General features: G+C 38.5%; 2 protein-coding genes across 4 annotated transcripts in view; both read right to left on the bottom strand.

The window, feature by feature from the left end:
- tmem128 (transmembrane protein 128) overlaps positions 1-5264 on the bottom strand; it is a 14176-nt gene extending 8912 nt beyond the window's left edge. For all 3 annotated transcript variants that reach the window (XM_085456076.1, XM_085456074.1, XM_085456075.1), the window contains exons 1-3: positions 5083-5264; positions 3711-3843; positions 2596-2757 (exon numbers count right to left, since the gene is read on the bottom strand). In XM_085456076.1, the coding sequence (XP_085312202.1) occupies positions 2596-2757; positions 3711-3843; positions 5083-5182 (395 nt within the window). In that variant the 5' untranslated portion in view covers positions 5183-5264. The remainder of the gene's footprint in view (positions 1-2595; positions 2758-3710; positions 3844-5082) is intronic.
- A 4209-nt stretch (positions 5265-9473) lies between these two features.
- On the bottom strand, positions 9474-12216 carry lyar (Ly1 antibody reactive homolog (mouse)). The gene is made up of 8 exons (XM_085456073.1): positions 11552-12216; positions 11350-11464; positions 11150-11257; positions 10987-11067; positions 10476-10797; positions 10208-10270; positions 9963-10048; positions 9474-9725 (listed from the first exon to the last, which is right to left on the bottom strand). Exons 1-8 carry the CDS (start codon positions 11671-11673, stop codon positions 9588-9590), a joined length of 1035 nt encoding a protein of 344 aa, XP_085312199.1. The 5' UTR covers positions 11674-12216; the 3' UTR covers positions 9474-9587.
- Positions 12217-17060: the final 4844 nt, after the last annotated feature.

The following is a 17060-nucleotide window of genomic DNA, read 5'->3' as shown; positions in this document are numbered from 1 at the left end:
GGCTTTGATCAATGGTTGTTGATTAGTGGTGATGAAAATTTGGATATTAATGATCAAGAAAGTGACCTCACGCCCATTGTTCGTCAGTGGTGCTAGTTTCAGTTATTGTGCAAATGTACTGTTTAAAAGGATGGCGAAACCTGCAGTCACCTGAGACTAAAGAAGTCACTTGGATGAATCAACTTTTTGGGGCTCTTGATCAATAGTTCTCAAGGTTCTCTGAAGGCCTTTCAAAGCTTTTCTTTGGACATTAGCTGCTTTTTCACTCAACTATTAGTCCAGTCCTTGTACCTGTCCATTTTCAAAGGATTTTGTTTTTGTTGTTTCTTGTCCACTTAACACTGACCTATGAATCATTGAAGCATAAAAAAGCACCCAAGTCAAGGGATGACCCAGTGTTGTGTCTACATATAACAGACAACTTAAAGAAAAAAACAAAACAAAAGCAGCCTGTCACAAAAAACACACAATTTATTTCTACTTCCTTCACTGGCCCTAGCTGTCAGGAAGGCATTCTCAAGGAAGAAAAATAGAGAGAGAGAAAAAAAAAAAAGCTGATTTATCCCAAATTAGACATGAACTGAAATGAAATATGTGGTAGGAGGTCTTATGGAACGATTAATCCAAATTTCAAATTTCTTGTTCAAATCATCACTTTCATGGTCAGAAGAGGTATAAAAATGAGTACCTACAGCCATTTGTAAAACTCGGTGAGGCTCTGGCATGGTTTGAGGCTACATTTCAGCCAATGGTGCTGGAAATTGTGTCGAAAATGATGGAATTATGAATGCAGAAAAACACTGGCAGATTTTGATCCACCATGCAATATGAACTGAAAGATGACTGACAGCTTTATTTTTCAGCATAACAATGATCCCAAACACACTGCCAATGAAGTAAAAACTTAACTGGATAGAGAAACCAAAAGTGCAACATTATCAGTTAGTGTTGTGCGATATGACCAAAAATCTCCTGATATAACCCATCTGTTATCCCAATAATGACACATATCACAATATAGTACATTTTCTGTAGATTTTGTGATTATATGTGTTGATTATATAAACAGAAGTAATATTTCTTGTTACATTTAAATTAAATCAAAAGTGAAACAAATATGACCCTCACATGGCGTTAACCACATGGCGTATTGACACAAACTAGATGACCCGTTGCACTCATGAAAGCGCTTCCCTGAGCCCTCCAGCTATCATTACTGTCCCTGTATGGTTGTCAAGAAACTAACCTCTGCAGACACTGACTGCAGAGTGTTCGGTTTCGGATGCAGTGCACCATTAAACTCTTACAAGGATGTGTTGTTCGGCTCACCCACATATCTGTTGTTCCAGCGTAGTATGCTACGTTGCTGATTTCCTCCAATACTTACCCGACACTCGTAATATAAAACAGGCAAATCGACTCGTGGTGAAGTGTTTTCGGCTGGGAGTTATGTACCTGGAATCGAATGTTTTGACCAGTGCACAAAATCATATAACGAGCTCCTAAATTTTTTTTGGCTGGTTCTTGTGTGGTGCCAATGAAAGAATATTTCAGTTAATACTGTGTTTTGTGATAGAGTATAAATATGAAACAATAAGCGTTTCGATATCATCCTCTAATATAATTCATCATATCGCACAGCCCAACTTTCAGTCATAGATTGGCCTCCCCAGTGCCCAGATCTCAACATTATTGAAGCAGTGTGGGATCATTTTGCCAGAGAATGGAACAAAAGTCAGCCAACATCCAAAGAAGAGCTTTAAATGTCCTTCAAGAAGCCTGGAGAACTATTCCTGAAGACTACTTAAATAAATGGTAAGAAGATTTGCCTAAGGGAGTTCAGACAGTGTTAAAAAATAAAAATGGTTATACAAATTCATTATACCATATTGATATTACCATATATACACACGATATAGATTTTCCAGCTTTTGAGAACTGTACAAACTCTATTTTTGCCTTATATACTGCATTGCATATTGCAAATATGCAAGACAATATATAAAGAAAATAATTTGCTGCCCCTACTTTCAATTTCCCTAGAAAATTATAAAGAAATGAGGGTTGGTTCAACATCTTTTTTGCACAGTAGTATACACACAAACACCTGCAAGAAAATGTCTAAACCTGCTCCATTCCACTTTCACAAATAGCCTTGATTAAATACCAATATTTGTTTTTAACCTGCTATCAAAATGGCTGCCATTAAACAAGTCAATTATTACATATTTTAAATTGTGCTGAAATGCTAGGCACTTTTTACTGTTCATAACATTACACACATACTTTTAGATCAGTTTGAGTCAATAGAGGCTAGCTTTAGCAGCTTTCATTCCCTACAGATTAAGATCCACTTTGATTACAGTACATGCCACAGTAACATTTAAATCTTACTGGACAGTCAGTTGCCTACCATTATCTCTTACTATATACCCAAAAGAATATAAAATTGTTTATGCAAAAACATTTAAAGAAGAAAAGTACTATAGCCTTTGCTATACATGTTGTTGGCATATAAACCTATGGCTGCATTTTTTGTGTGAAAACAATGCTTTGGAGTTAACTTGTAATTACGCAGGATATGTCCCGTTTTACCTGCATGATGCAGCGATAAATGCTGCAGTGGTGATTGGAGGAATGGCAGGGTACTCTTGGTCATAGTGCTGGATGCCTTTGTACCACTCCAAGTACACAATGCAAAATGTGGCCAGAGACAAGCAGATCCCCAGGAGTAACAGACCAACGCTGAACCACCAACTGGCAAAACAGGTTAAAATGAGGATCAGTGTCAACATCTAAAGCTAGTCTATTCAAACAGAGAACATGCTGCATCATGAAAACATTCGCACGAGTATCATATAATCACAATGTCATTGAAAGAGAAGAAAAAAAAAACAAAAACAAAAAAAACACCTCTTGGGTTTTGATTTTCAAGCACCTTTCATAACGACAAAGTAGTGCTTGGTGATACAGTTAAAAAATAAAGAAAGAAAATGTAATGTTAAAAAAGGTATTCCTTTATAACACCAACACTACAATTATGTAAGTAATATAAAAAAAAATTTTAAACTGAAATACTGATTTGACAAAAATTATGTGAAATATATTAAAAAAAACAATGTGCACAGAGGAGGTGACGCCTTTAAGAAGATAATCCGTCACTTCTTATTGTGGGATGTTTTCTGTTATTGCAGTTATCAGCATCTAGCTATGATTAAGTTACAAAAGTATCTGAGTATGGCATTTGGTGGAATTGGTGCACCCCAGAAAAGAAAAGAAAAGAAAGACTCTTTTTATACAAGGGTATTGTGCTAATCTGCATCTCCTTATCACTGCATCATTAGAGTGCAGAGTAGAGAACAGTCACTCTATATGAGATAAGCTACAGTAAAGACATTAACAGCAGAAAATATACAAGCTAATGTCTGTGTGCACATGCACCAGCTAGTGAACCAAACAGCAGTACTGTTCTATAGTCCAGGCAAAATGCAACAACTAAGCGGACAGTAACCTGCTTAGCTAATAGAACTCATGTTGAGTATCATCACAAATTATGCATTTTCCACAAAATGCAATGAAATATACTGATGTTGATGATATTCAGAAAGAACTACAGCAAACACTTTAAAAAAAACAATGTTTACTGTGATTATCTGAGAAATTTTAATAATAGTATAACGCGGAATGAGTGAGCAACAAAGCACATTCACCTTTTTATATCATCATTTTCCATGATGTGTCGGAGGAAGTCCACGTAGTATGTCACAACTACCGAAGCCACAATCCAGAAAACAGAGTGTTTATTGATGCGAGGGAGTGGTTTGACCTCTTTTTCCTCTTGACCTGAAAGATAAAAAAAAAAACAAAAACAAACAAACACAAAAGCACAAAAATTATTTGCATTAACTCAAGCCCTTTTTAAGAGCATACTTAATTACAGGACACCTCAGAAGAACAGACCGTACACTGTTACGATGTTTTACTATAAATTAGATGCTAAGTAAAGTTATTATATTAAACACCCTGCATTACTCAAAGAAAACTGAAGTTATAGCACCAGATGACATAAATCAAATCTAAGATTTGTCTCATCAGAAGGCATACGACAAATCTCTGTTGTACAAATTCCAGCCTTTAACGTTTAAGCAGCTTCTGAGGCAAAACTGATAGGTTTCCTTCAGACAATCTTCCCTCTCAGAGGGCTATTAATCTCTATAATTTAATGGTTGATTAAACGTATCAGAGATTGTTGTTGGCTGCTGAAGTGGCTTAGCGTGCTACTCCACTATACAAAGAGTTCACTATGAACTTGACGCCCTAGATAAGTAGCTGCTGTACATCTTAATCAAAGTTAAGCCTAATGGTTCATCCTTCATGTAACATTGGCATAGTACTATAATACATTATCTTGCCATAGAGACCCAGTGATGATAAGCAGGTATGGGTGTCATATACACAAAGCCATTCATAAGAAATCTCAATCTCGGTTATCTTACAGTTTACACTGGCAAAGACACGACTGATAACTGTGTAGGGGTAGAGTGTCCCCTGTATTATGTTGCTGAGCTGACACAGAGTTTCTTCACAGTCTCACAGTCAAAACAATCAAGAATTGGTGGATTTCTGCCAGCTAAGGCCTCAGAGTTGGACAAGTGTCGGTTGTACAAGCTGCCTACAAGACACCATTACAATAAAAAGGCTGCAGTCACAATGACCAGCCGCTGTGTTACAGCTGAGGGAGTCTGCGTTTAATTACCTGTAGCTTAATACCACAACACCGGGACGAAGTAATGAAAAGAAAGAAAAACGTTAAATGGTTTAAAGAAAGACCAAAAAAAAGAAAGAAAGGTTACTTTTCTATCAACCTCTGCTCGGGTCAGCAGCTGTACCTGTGGCAGACAACCACCATTTGTACTCAAGTGACAGTTTGACACCTTTAAAGTCACAGACCGGGGTTAACTCTGTGGATAACAGTGACGGTGCTTCCAGCGTAAATGGTTCGTTCAGAAGAAGAAGACGAAGAAGAAATATTAGTTCAAACTGGCTAATAACGTTAGCCAGCATACATTTTCTAAACCTTACTCTTTTCATCTTCGGTACCCGAATCTGCTGGTCGCATAAGCAATTCTGCATCTCTTCTAAATCGATTCCGTAAGTTTGCAAGTTCACTGTCGTTCAGCATTTTACTGACGCTACCATTAACTTAACATGAACATTAAATGTTAGCTAGCTGTGTATCAGAAGGCACTTCCTGTGACACACTGAGTCGCTTTTTTATGACGCACTTGAACGAGACGGTTGTAGTTTTAAAACCCATTCTATAATAAAATGATAAGAATAACTAAATGTTTAATCATTTGACTTTAAAGCGATTATAAAATAGCTGAAGTAAAACGTAAAAACATAGAATACTTTCTGAAAGGTTAACGTCAGGTATATATTCAATTGGATCTTTCTAAGATAGAATGCTTAATTTAAAGTATTCTCAGTCTCTTCAATCTTTTAACTCAAGTGACAGATACGACTGTTTTTTCTTATATCTTTACACGTATAAAAATAGAATTTGGCAAAGAGGAATGGGCCGTTCAGAAATTTTCTGTCGTTTTAAAAAGAATATCTATAAAAAACATTTTGTGCCCGTCTTTTATTAAGGAGCAGCTGGAAAGGTAGAGCAACAACCAAACTGGACCACTGGTCTGGAAAGAAATGCACGTCTAGTGTAACTGAGGATTAAGGGGAGGGTGGTCTGATGGGGTACTTCTGATGCCAACCCTCATAACATTTGCAGAATACATAGTCGCTGGCTTTACTCCAAGCCTAATCTTGAATGTGAATGTATACATTTACATAGCTCTGGCAGCAATCTGACACTACTCTTATTGTTGCTTGTAATTGTGAGCCCTAAATTTTTTCTGTTGAGACTTGAGACAGATTTTTTTTTATATACTTAATGGTTTGTCTATCACCCAGTTTAGCAGCTATAAATCCCAGAGTCCAGCTTTTTGTTGGAAGGTTTTTATTATTTTTGTAATATATGACGATTGGACTGACATGTTGCTAAAATTCTAATTATTTAAATCACATAACTGCACAACTCCTGCATTTCGTCATCTTTAGGGAAAATGAAATGACTCCTCTTATTAAAATACCTCACTGAAATAAAACTGTGTAACAGTGCTTAACTTCGTATAGATGTGACACTTACAGTGGGGCAAAAAAGTATTTAGTCAGCCACCGATTGTGCAAGTTCCCCCACCTAAAATGATGACAGAGGTCAGTAATTTGCACCAGAGGTACACTTCAACTGTGAGAGACAGAATGTGGGGGAAAAAAAAAAGAAAAGAAAAAAAATCCATGAATCCACATGGTAGGATTTGTAAAGAATTTATTCGTGAATCAGGGTGGAAAATAAGTATTTGGTCAATAACAAAAATACAACTCAATACTTTGTAACATAACCTTTGTTGGCAATAACAGAGGTCAAACGTTTACTATAGGTCTTTACCAGGTTTGCACACACAGTAGCTGGTATTTTGGCCCATTCCTCCATGCAGATCTTCTCGAGAGCAGTGATGTTTTGGGGCTGTCGCCGAGCAACACGGACTTTCAACTCCCGCCACAGATTTTCTATGGGGTTGAGGTCTGGAGACTGGCTAGGCCACTCCAGGACTTTCAAATGCTTCTTACGGAGCCACTCCTTTGTTGCCCGGGCGGTGTGTTTTGGATCATTGTCATGTTGGAAGACCCAGCCTCGTTTCATCTTCAAAGTTCTCACTGATGGAAGGAGGTTTTGGCTCAAAATCTCACGATACATGGCCCCATTCATTCTGTCCTTAACACGGATCAGTCGTCCTGTCCCCTTGGCAGAAAAACAGCCCCATAGCATGATGTTTCCACCCCCATGCTTCACAGTAGGTATGGTGTTCTTGGGATGCAACTCAGTATTCTTCTTCCTCCAAACACGACGAGTTGATACCAAAAAGTTCTACTTTGGTTTCATCTGACCACATGACGTTCTCCCAATCCTCTGCTGTATCATCCATGTGCTCTCTGGCAAACTTCAGACGGGCCTGGACATGCACTGGCTTCAGCAGCGGAACACGTCTGGCACTGCGGGATTTGATTCCCTGCCGTTGTAGTGTGTTACCGATGGTGACCTTTGTTACTTTGGTCCCAGCTCTCTGCAGGTCATTCACCAGGTCCCCCCGTGTGGTTCTGGGATCTTTGCTCACCGTTCTCATGATCATTTTGACCCCACGGGATGAGATCTTGCGTGGAGCCCCAGATCGAGGGAGATTATCAGTGGTCTTGTATGTCTTCCATTTTCTGATGATTGCTCCCACAGTTGATTTTTTTCACACCAAGCTGCTTGCCTATTGTAGATTCACTCTTCCCAGTCTGGTGCAGGTCTACAATACTTTTCCTGGTGTCCTTCGAAAGCTCTTTGGTCTTGGCCATGGCGGAGTTTGGAGTCTGACTGTTTGAGGCTGTGGACAGGTGTCTTTTATACAGATGATGAGTTCAAACAGGTGCCATTCATACAGGTAACGAGTGGGGGACAGAAAAGCGCCTTACAGAAGACGTTACAGGTCTGTGAGAGCCAGAGATTTTCCTTGTTTGAGGTGACCAAATACTTATTTTCCACCCTAATTTACGAATAAATTCTTTACAAATCCTACCATGTGGATTCATGGATTTTTTTTTCACATTCTGTCTCTCACAGTTGAAGTGTACCTCTGGTGCAAATTACTGACCTCTGTCATCATTTTAAGTGGGGGAACTTGCACAATCGGTGGCTGACTAAAAACTTTTTTGCCCCACTGTATATCACAATTTTATGAACCAAAAATAAATAAGTTTAAAAAAAAAAACTCTTGAGCCACCCAATCTATCTGAAGAGGCCAATCCATGACTGATAGTGTTTCACTGATTTTTGTTTTTTTCTTTCCCGGTCTGCTTTTACTGCATTGGCAGTGTGTCTGGGATCATTTTCATGCTGCAAAATTAAACCTTTTCTAATCAGATATTTTCCAAATTGTACTGCCTGGTGGATCAAAATCTGATGGTACTATTCTATGCTCTTAAATCCAATAATTTTAAACGATCTCCAAACAAGGCTGGCTGAAATGGAGCTCCAAATCATGACAGAGCCGTTTAGTGACCATTTGTGATGAGGCTTCAACAAAAACTACAAGGCCAGATGCATCTTTTCGCTCCTGTGTCAAGTCTTTGCTGGTTTTCACATCTGCAACAGATGCCATTTTCTTTTCTATTCCAGTATATTAAAATCCTTCAGCTACATCGCACACCATATCAATCTATGCCAACTTTTCTTTTTGGCAAACACTTTATTCATGCAAAAATGTTATTTTGTCTTTGAAACCTTGTTATTTTCTGCATTTTGTAGATCACATAACCAGGAATGGATTATATTGGGTTTTTCTGGTCAGCCTGCTGATTACAAAGTCCCCAAAGACACAATATAAAAATCGGTTGTTTTTTAAGCTGCCTGTGCAGGCACAACATCTGGAAATTCCTTGAGTTAGGTAGCTTTTCTACGCTTGAATAATTCATAGATCAGTGAAAGAAAATGGAGAGCTATACAGACTAGACTGAAAATAAGTGAAATGCAGTGAATGTCCAAAGAAAAACTAAAACTGTAAGAACTATTGCTCAAGACCACTTAAAAAAAATATTTTTTTGAGGAAGTCTGGCTCTTTGTAAGTAAAATATAAATAACAACATTTTACACAGAGCTGTACGTTTCATAATTTCACTTTGATACCAACGGCATGTTATTAATCATATACAGCAGATTAAGGCTTGAATGAATGCATTTGTTTTGCAGTGAAGATGTAGTTTCAGCATTCTGGGGGGTCTGGATTAAATCAACAGAATTAAGTTCAGCTGAGCCCAGGTAGACTAGAAAACATCATTTTAATACTACCAAACTTCAGTTACAGCTTGACTAAAGCCCAAAGTATGTAATATACAATTACAAGGTAAGCAGTGTGATGAATGAGCATCAGTGTTAAACCTGCTGGGATTAGCTGAGCTTCATAAAGCTGGGCAGATTTCCTCCTGTTTGTGTGTGCGTCTGTGTGTCTGCGTGTGCGTACAGGGTAAAGAGACTGCTCATTCTAGTCGTGCAAAATCAGACAGCATTAAAACTTCACCTGAGGCTGACACCAAGCGTCTTGCCTCTATGGGGCTTCTGTATCCCTGGCCAAGTGAGCCCCGTTCGGGGTGCCGAGGAATGTGCATTAACTTCGTCCCGTGTGAGAGTCTAATTCACCTCAGGTGCACCTCTCCCGTTACCCTTCCCCCACTCGAACATCCAATCCCACAGATAAGGTGCCATTTCCCAGCCTTACCGCGAGCTTGGAATGCGTAACAGAGCAGCCATCTATCACAATTGTCATACATTAAACAGTACTAAAATTTTTAAGTCAAACAGGAACTGGACACTTAAATCGGTGGTAAAAGCATTTTATCTTCAACATCATGTCAACTGTATTAAAAGACAACAATAAGACAATGATGGCTTTGAAATTTAAAAAAAATCTATGCAATATGTCAAAAGGAGTCTACTTTACAAGTCTAACTCTATCTTTCAAAACTCTAAGCTTTGGATTTTTGTTGATCTTGTTGTTGAAAAGTGCTAGCACTTCTTCCTCCTTCTTAAAATTCCTATCACCAGTGTAGGAATAGTAGGCAGCCAAAATCTGAAAAACATGAGCAAGCTTTTACTTTAGTGTTAATAAAAGATTATAGATCTTTGAAACTTTAAGAGTTTGATATACAAATAATGTGTGAATGTGTGTGTGAATGGGTGGATGACTGAATGTGTAACGCGCTTTGGGGTCCTGAGGGACTAGTAAAGCGCTATACAAATACAGGCCATTTACCATAAACAACTACATCCTCATTTCATATAGCAATGAAAACACTTCATGGCTCACCTTCTTTCTGAGTTTTTTCACTGACATTTCCTGGTCAGGTGACTCTCTCAGTACTGCCTTGATGTTCCCCTTCCAGTTAAATTTACCTGATGAGAAACAGAAATCAGCTTTCAGTACAGACACTAATCACCAAGGGTCACTTTCTCACTCTGAACAAAAGAGGCAACACTGACCTCTGCTGCCTAATCACTGACTAATCATTTAATAAAGGAGGGCAATCTTAGTCATTGCTAGCTCCACCGTACCTTTAGTAGCAGCTCGATCCTCAGTCTCCTCTTGATCATCAGCATCCTCAGTTTCTTCATCAACTGGAAAAGGATGATAACAGAGTTATCTAATAAATGTTGAAATACACACACACTTAAAAAAAAAAAAAAAAAACATAAATCTGACCAGACTTCACAAAGCTGCTGATGTAAACATCCCCAATGCTTGAGTGTTAGAGAATACCTAAACTCAGTTTAACCATGACAGTAACAGATAATGTCTAGCACTTCAGAAATCTTGACTCACCCTTTGTTTTCTTGCTTGATGTCTCATTTTCAGTGCCATAGCTGTTATCATCATCACTGGGTTCTTCAGAGAGCTGTTTTCTCTTTCTGTCCTTTTTCTTTTTGTCCACCATTTCTTTCTCCAGCTCTTGTGCGACTGTATTTTCAGCACCTTTTGTAGCTTTCCCATTCTTCTGCTGTCGGGCCTCTTTGCGTTCCCGTTTGTTCAGTTTTTTCTTCTTCTCTCCCTCATCACTTGGGTGGCCATTCGGCTCTTCTTTTCCATTAGTGTGTACTTTGACTTCAGCCTCTGTCTGCTGAGCTGGCTGTGGGGGCTCTGAAGCCTGTCAGACAGTGGCAGTTAAAGACAATCACTACAGCTATTGTAAACATGCTAGACTCTTTATTTTTATGGCAGACTTGATGTTAAAAGGAGCAGTTTGCTTCCACTCATTTCCTGGTAACATTCAAATTTAATAAGCACACATTCACAGAAAAAACTAAAAACATGAGAGCTAACAAGCCTAACTTACGTTATCAGCTGCAGCAAGTATATTCCACACTTCCTCCTGCAGACTGGGGTTTGGTATTTTGAGACTATTTTTCATCCAGTTCTGATGGGAAAAGAAAAATGTGACAGTGAATCAACATTAACGTGAAAACTGATTACTTTGTACAGTTTTAAGTAATACTAACCTGAAACTTAGCCTTCTTTCTCGGTACGTTATCGTAAGTACTGACTTGCTGGAGGACATCTCTTAGCTTTGCACTGACTCCAGGTTTGTTCATGGCTTCATGGACTTTCTTCAGTAAAAGGACATAAAGGCAGAACAGTTGGCTTTCCTAAGTGATCCAAAAGCTTTACAGAGTTTTTCTTTTTCTTCCCTGAATCTTACCTGGATCCACTGCTGCTGTTTCACATCTCCTTTGTTTGTTTTCGCCTCGTAGCCTTTGCCTCCATACTTCTGATCTTCACTGATGCATTTAATGTGGGTTTTGTAGTCATCGCCCCTAGTAGACAAACACACACAAATCGTTAGCACCGAGGCTGATCTAGCGCCTGTTAGCCTGGGCTAGCAGTAAACAGTCATTAATTACCAGAAGTCTTTTCCACAGTCAATACAGGACAGGACCTGGCAGCCCCGGCAGATATTTACATGTTTATCAACCTGAGCTTTTTTCAGGGACTCCCCACAAGCGTTGCAGGTGAAAAACACCATATTCAAAGACTCTCTTGTTTGGCTAGAGTGCAGCGATAACGGTCAAAACTGAACCGGCCTAGACTCTGCGGCACCGACCTATAAACCGGAGTCGGTTAAACTCTCATGCGAAAGCTGAACGCATGTGACAGCGCTGATACGAGCTAACGTTAGCCAAAGAACGGCGGCAGACCCGGGTCCCCTAAAACTGTAAAACACTACAAAATCAAACCCTCTCCTGGGAAAAGTGGAGGTCAAAACGGTGTGAGCCGACGGATTAAATCAGTTGCCTCAAAATCGTATTTGAGCGCAAACGTTAAGCGGATTCGTTATATTCCAAACTTTTCCAAACACACATTAGGGTACCACTACCCGTACCGGAAACCTGATCGGTACCACGCATGTGCGAAAGGCTACTACTTCCGCTCGAAGCATTTTACGATAGCTACGGAATATATGTTAAGATGTTAACAATAATAAGTATCTTTTAAAATGTTTTCAGTGATGAAACATTTCGATATAATGTAGACAAAAACTAAAAAAAAAAGATAGTTACGGATCAGGACTCCCCGATCCGTACCGCGCATGTGCAGATGTTCTCTTCTTCTCCTGTTTCGTTTAATGGCAGTTTACTCCCCAGTGTACGAGGATACCGCCACTTGCTGACCGAGCGAATGAGCACTATTGTAAACTGAACCAGCGTCATTACAAATCGTGTTTGTGTACGGGTTAAATTTGATTTAGTGGTAGTCGAGTGTGTTTATGATTGTCTGTGTGGAGAGGATTGATTGGAATAGTGATGATGATGTCCGCCATCACTGTCAATTGTCAGTAAACAGTTAATCTGTCTGATTAATCTTCACGTGACATATTATTAAATCTGTATTATTAAGTATGTAATTAATTAGGCGCCATTCTTCTTATTTTACCGTGCTGTTATTCAAGAAAGGGAGAAAAGCAAGAATTTGTTTATATACGGAGGTATCCATTGTTTAAATGTCCCGGGCAGTCCCGGGCTGTCTTTTTTCTTTTTTTTAAAATGAACTTTATTTATAAACAGCAATATAACATGTGAAGCATCCAAATATCCTCGGTTGAGCGGTACAACGAGATAAGAGAAAACAATGAAGATAAAAGGAAATTTTTATTTTTTATTTTTTTTTTAAAAAACTGTCATTGTAGGATTTGAAACCAAAGGCACAAATAATATGAATAAAAAAGGGGCAATCATGATCATTAAATAGGGAGGTATCCTTCTAACATACATTAAACTTTTTAAATAATACAACAATTTTACAGGCTTACTTGTTATTCACAAGTTTCAGCAACTTAGCCCAAAGTTTAATGTCACTCAGCCATCCGTTTATACATGGTTTAGCTTTAAAGTATCTGCATTTGTGAATAAAAAAAATTCCCAGTAACAAAACCGTTCTAATCATCAAGTCAAAATCTGCATTCTCAGCAAGCATTTCAAATTTTATTACGGTCACCGTCAAATGGGGTAACTGAATTCCCCTGGACTGTAGCCAGCTCCACATGTCATTCCAGAAGCAGTGCACTGATTCACAGTAGAAAAACAAGTGATCCAGACTTTCAGTGTCATTTCCACAAAATGTACACACATCTAAGTTAAATTTCCGTCTTAAAAATTCATTGGGTTGGGTAAATCTCATTTATGATTTTAAAGTTAACCTCTTTTACTTTAGCTTCCATGGTCTCAAATTCTATAAGAATATAATTTCTTTTAACTGGATTAGGACAATTTTCATTTATCAAAATATTCCTGATTACCTTATTTACAAACCTGCTGTCACCAGATTAAACTCCAGCTATTCAGAGCTGTCTCAGTCCAGGAGAGAACGAGGGATCAGAATCTCGAGTCGTGCACACTATTGTTTCATTTAGTGTGTATCCATGAGATTCGTACAGTAGGTCCAAGTTGTACCTTGAAAACAGGAACGTCGTCTTTAATAACTTTAATAGCAGACTTGTACAAAGTGAGGCTTTGTGCTCACATTTGCTGCAAACACTCGTTTTAATTCTGTCACCCTGTTTTGATAAAGAATTCAGTTAAAATCAGGCAACAACAGGACTTTCTTTTATAATGTGTTCTTGTGAATTGATTGTGTATCGCATACATTTGATTTGGGTTGCAGTTCTTATTTCTGCAAGACAACAGTCATCTGCTGGCCAAAAAAGTTTTCCAAATACCTCCACGTGATCAAGCCTGGATTTAGAAAAGAACAGCAAAAAAAATCTGCACCTCCTGCTTCAGATGGAATTTTTGTTTGTGTGTTCAGAGGCTGCGGCAGGAGGCGAGACCTTGGCTCAGCTGGAGAGCCTGACCAGGAGGAGTCGAACATTACCCTGGCTCTTCCAGGGCACCCTGCAGGCTCGGCTGCTGGCATTGTCGAGGGAGTGCAGCCGCTGCTGGGATGATGTGAATGCCAAACTGGAGTCCATCACAGGTCGACTGCAGGTATGTGAGTCAGACCTTCTGAGGAGTGTTTCACTTTTCTCTCTTCTTTTCATTGACTCTTTTCTCTCTCTCTCAACTCCTTGTCTCAAAGTGGGAGGGATTTGAAGCACAAAGAGAGGAGCTTGTCCTTTGGTTGGCTGATATGCATGACCACCTGAGTGAGGTTGACCAGCTGACAGGAAACACCTGTGAAAAACTGAGACAACTGCAGGTGTGGGGTTGTTTTGCTATGACATATGTTTGATATGATACATACGTCAGAGATATCCTAAACTGGACTAACAAAGGACCATGAGTCCAACATGAAACTTACCTTACATAAGGTGAGGCTGAAGTTCATTGATAATTTTAATCAAAAACTTGTTGTTGAAATATTTTTACTGAACATGCAAACATCTGCTGATGGAAATGTGTTGATTTATTGGTCTGTTATGAAGCTATTGCTATTTCTAAAGTGTTTTTATCACTTTCTGATGTTTTATTAATTAAAAATTACATGTATTAATTGTTGTGTTATCTTAGTATAGTTTTTATATGTATTTATTTATAGTCTAGTAAACATATATTTAATTATTACTGTTTAAATGACTAATATGTGACATGTATTAGTAGTGATGTTGTGCTGAGGTTTAAAATGCCTTTTTTGGTATACTATGAAATGGCAATAAACCACTAATATATGTCTATGTGCTCATATTTATTTTACCCTACTCAAATTTAATTTATCATACATTCTATTTTGAAAGATTTAAAATGGTTCATTAAAGAATTACTCAAAAACGGTTCCTTAAAATGTTTTTAAAAGAACCGTTTTTTTAAAAAAAGGTTCTTTGAAAAACCTTTAAATTGATGGAGTTACAAACTAAATCAGGTGATCTTTACCTTGAGAAAGCCCAGGGTGCCATTATAAGATCGAGAGCAAAATGGTTTGAGGCAGGTGAAAAAAAACTCATCATATTTTAGTAAGCTGGAAAAATGTAGACAGCAGAGAAATTTAATCACAAGCTTGTTGATAAATTGGACTGAATGTTAAGATTTCAGAGGGAATGAAAGGGAAGTCTTCACTTTCTATTCCGAGCTGTACTCCTCAGAATATTCAGCAGCTGATGCTGATAGTTTCTTTAATAAGATTCATAAGCTTATCCCATGTATTGACAAACCTTTTAAAGATCTGTGTGATTCAGAGCTTAAAATTGAGGAACTGGATTTAGTGGTCATGAAAATAGCATTAAAAAAAGTCCCCAGGGACAGATGGACTCACTGCCAATTTTTATCAATTCTTCTGGAAGGACCTAAGAACCTTATTATTTGATGCATTAAAAGAATCTATAGAGAAGAAAGAACTGATGCCAAGCATGAAACAAGGGTTGATTACCCTGGTCCCTAAATCGGGTAAGGACAAAAGAATTTTAGACAATTTAAGACCCATCACCTTACTAAACACTGACTATAAGATCCTGTCTGGAGCTGTATCTGAGAGGCTAAAGAAAGGCATCTCAAACATTATCAGTGAAACACAATTAGGTCTTTTGAAAGGAAGACTAATTCATAATAATATTAGCCTGGTTTTGGACCTCCTTGAGTAAAGTGAAAAAATCCAAGAGAGGGGATACATCCTGTTCTTGGATTTTTATAAAGTATTTGACTCAGTTGAACCTATGTTCATATTAAAAAAGCAGTCTTTTTGGTTTTGGAGAGGAATTTATGAATGTTATAGAGATGTTATATAATGACAACAACAACTCTGTTTTGCTAGAACATGGTACGTGTTCAATGTTTGAGGTCAATAGAGGAATAAGGCAGGGATGTAGCAGCTCACCACTTCTGTTCATCATGGTTGCTGAACTGTTGTCTATTCTGATTAAAACAGTCACATTGACGGGTTAACTGTGATGGGTGAACAGATAATAATCAGTCAGGTGGCAGATGATACCACCCTGTTTTAAAAAAATGAGGACTAGATTCCTTTAGCCTTACAGCTTCTCCAAAGCTTCTGGCCTACAGATGAATATTTATAAATGTGAGATACTGGCTCTGCATGAGTGTCCCCTGCAGTCAACAAGTAATATACAGATCAAAAAAGAGGTGAAGTATCTGGGCATCGTAATTTCCAAGGATACGTTATTAACAGAAAATAAGAATATCTGTACCAATATAGAAAAACGTAAGTCAATTTTAAACAGGTGGTTGCAGAGGGACATAACTTTGTTCGGGAGGATTCTGCTAACCAAAATGGACAGTCTACCCATCCTAATCTATTCAGCCTTTTCTCTGTCCACATCTCCAAAAAGAATTAAATCTATAAATCTTAATTTTAGGTTCATATGGAGGAACAAATGTCATTATATAAAGAAAAATGATATGATTAAAAACTATGTGTGGCAGGATGAATGTTATCCCTCGGTCCAACCCACTTTCAGCCTGGCCCATTAGGGGGCGCTGGTATAAATAGTGGCCATTTGAGTGTCTCTGCATTGCTTGCCTGTGATCTCCTTTTTGGTCACCTGACTTCCTCGGTGTGGTAGAGATCGTTTGTGGGTTACTCCTCTAAAGTCTCCATCGTGGCTGGTCGTAGCTATAGAAGCCTCCTCTGAGCTATTCTGCTTACATTCTATGACCCGGCTTATTTGGTACGTAATCAACTTTTGTTACGCTCTCTGCCTTCTATTGTTCTTTTATAGTAATTATTTATTATGTTTCGCAGGAAGTGTGGGCCTTAGTTTTGCGCCAAGCTACGCGAACTGAAGTGCTGCTGTTTTGCCTTGCTGTGCTTTTACCGTCTGTTCCCGTTGTGAGAATTCTTTCCCTGCTGCTGTCAGCTTTTACAGTGGACGTCGGCGAGGACAACGGCCATATGCATGCCGGTTATCGGAGTCAGCTGGCGTGCATATTGATTGACTGTTAACTTATCGTCGTGTGGACGGCAAGT

Source organism: Copadichromis virginalis, linkage group LG5 (genome assembly GCF_057382275.1).
Source record: "Copadichromis virginalis isolate Kocher_CV1m ecotype Utaka linkage group LG5, C_Virginalis_male_GT1.1, whole genome shotgun sequence".
NCBI lineage: Eukaryota > Metazoa > Chordata > Actinopteri > Cichliformes > Cichlidae > Copadichromis > Copadichromis virginalis.
The sequence above is the reverse complement of the archived record's forward strand: the minus strand, read 5'-3'. Positions and strand labels throughout refer to the sequence as shown.

Excerpts from the sequence above, each read along its gene's own strand:
- lyar (XM_085456073.1), bottom strand. The coding sequence starts at position 11,673 with ATGGTGTTTTTCACCTGCAACGCTTGTGGGGAGTCCCTGAAAAAAGCT. Across the intron at positions 11,258-11,349 it reads AACAGCAGCAGTGGATCCAG|AAAGTCCATGAAGCCATGAA; the intron begins GTAAGATTCAGG and ends CTTTTACTGAAG. Across the intron at positions 9,726-9,962 it reads TGAAAAAACTCAGAAAGAAG|ATTTTGGCTGCCTACTATTC; the intron begins GTGAGCCATGAA and ends CATGTTTTTCAG.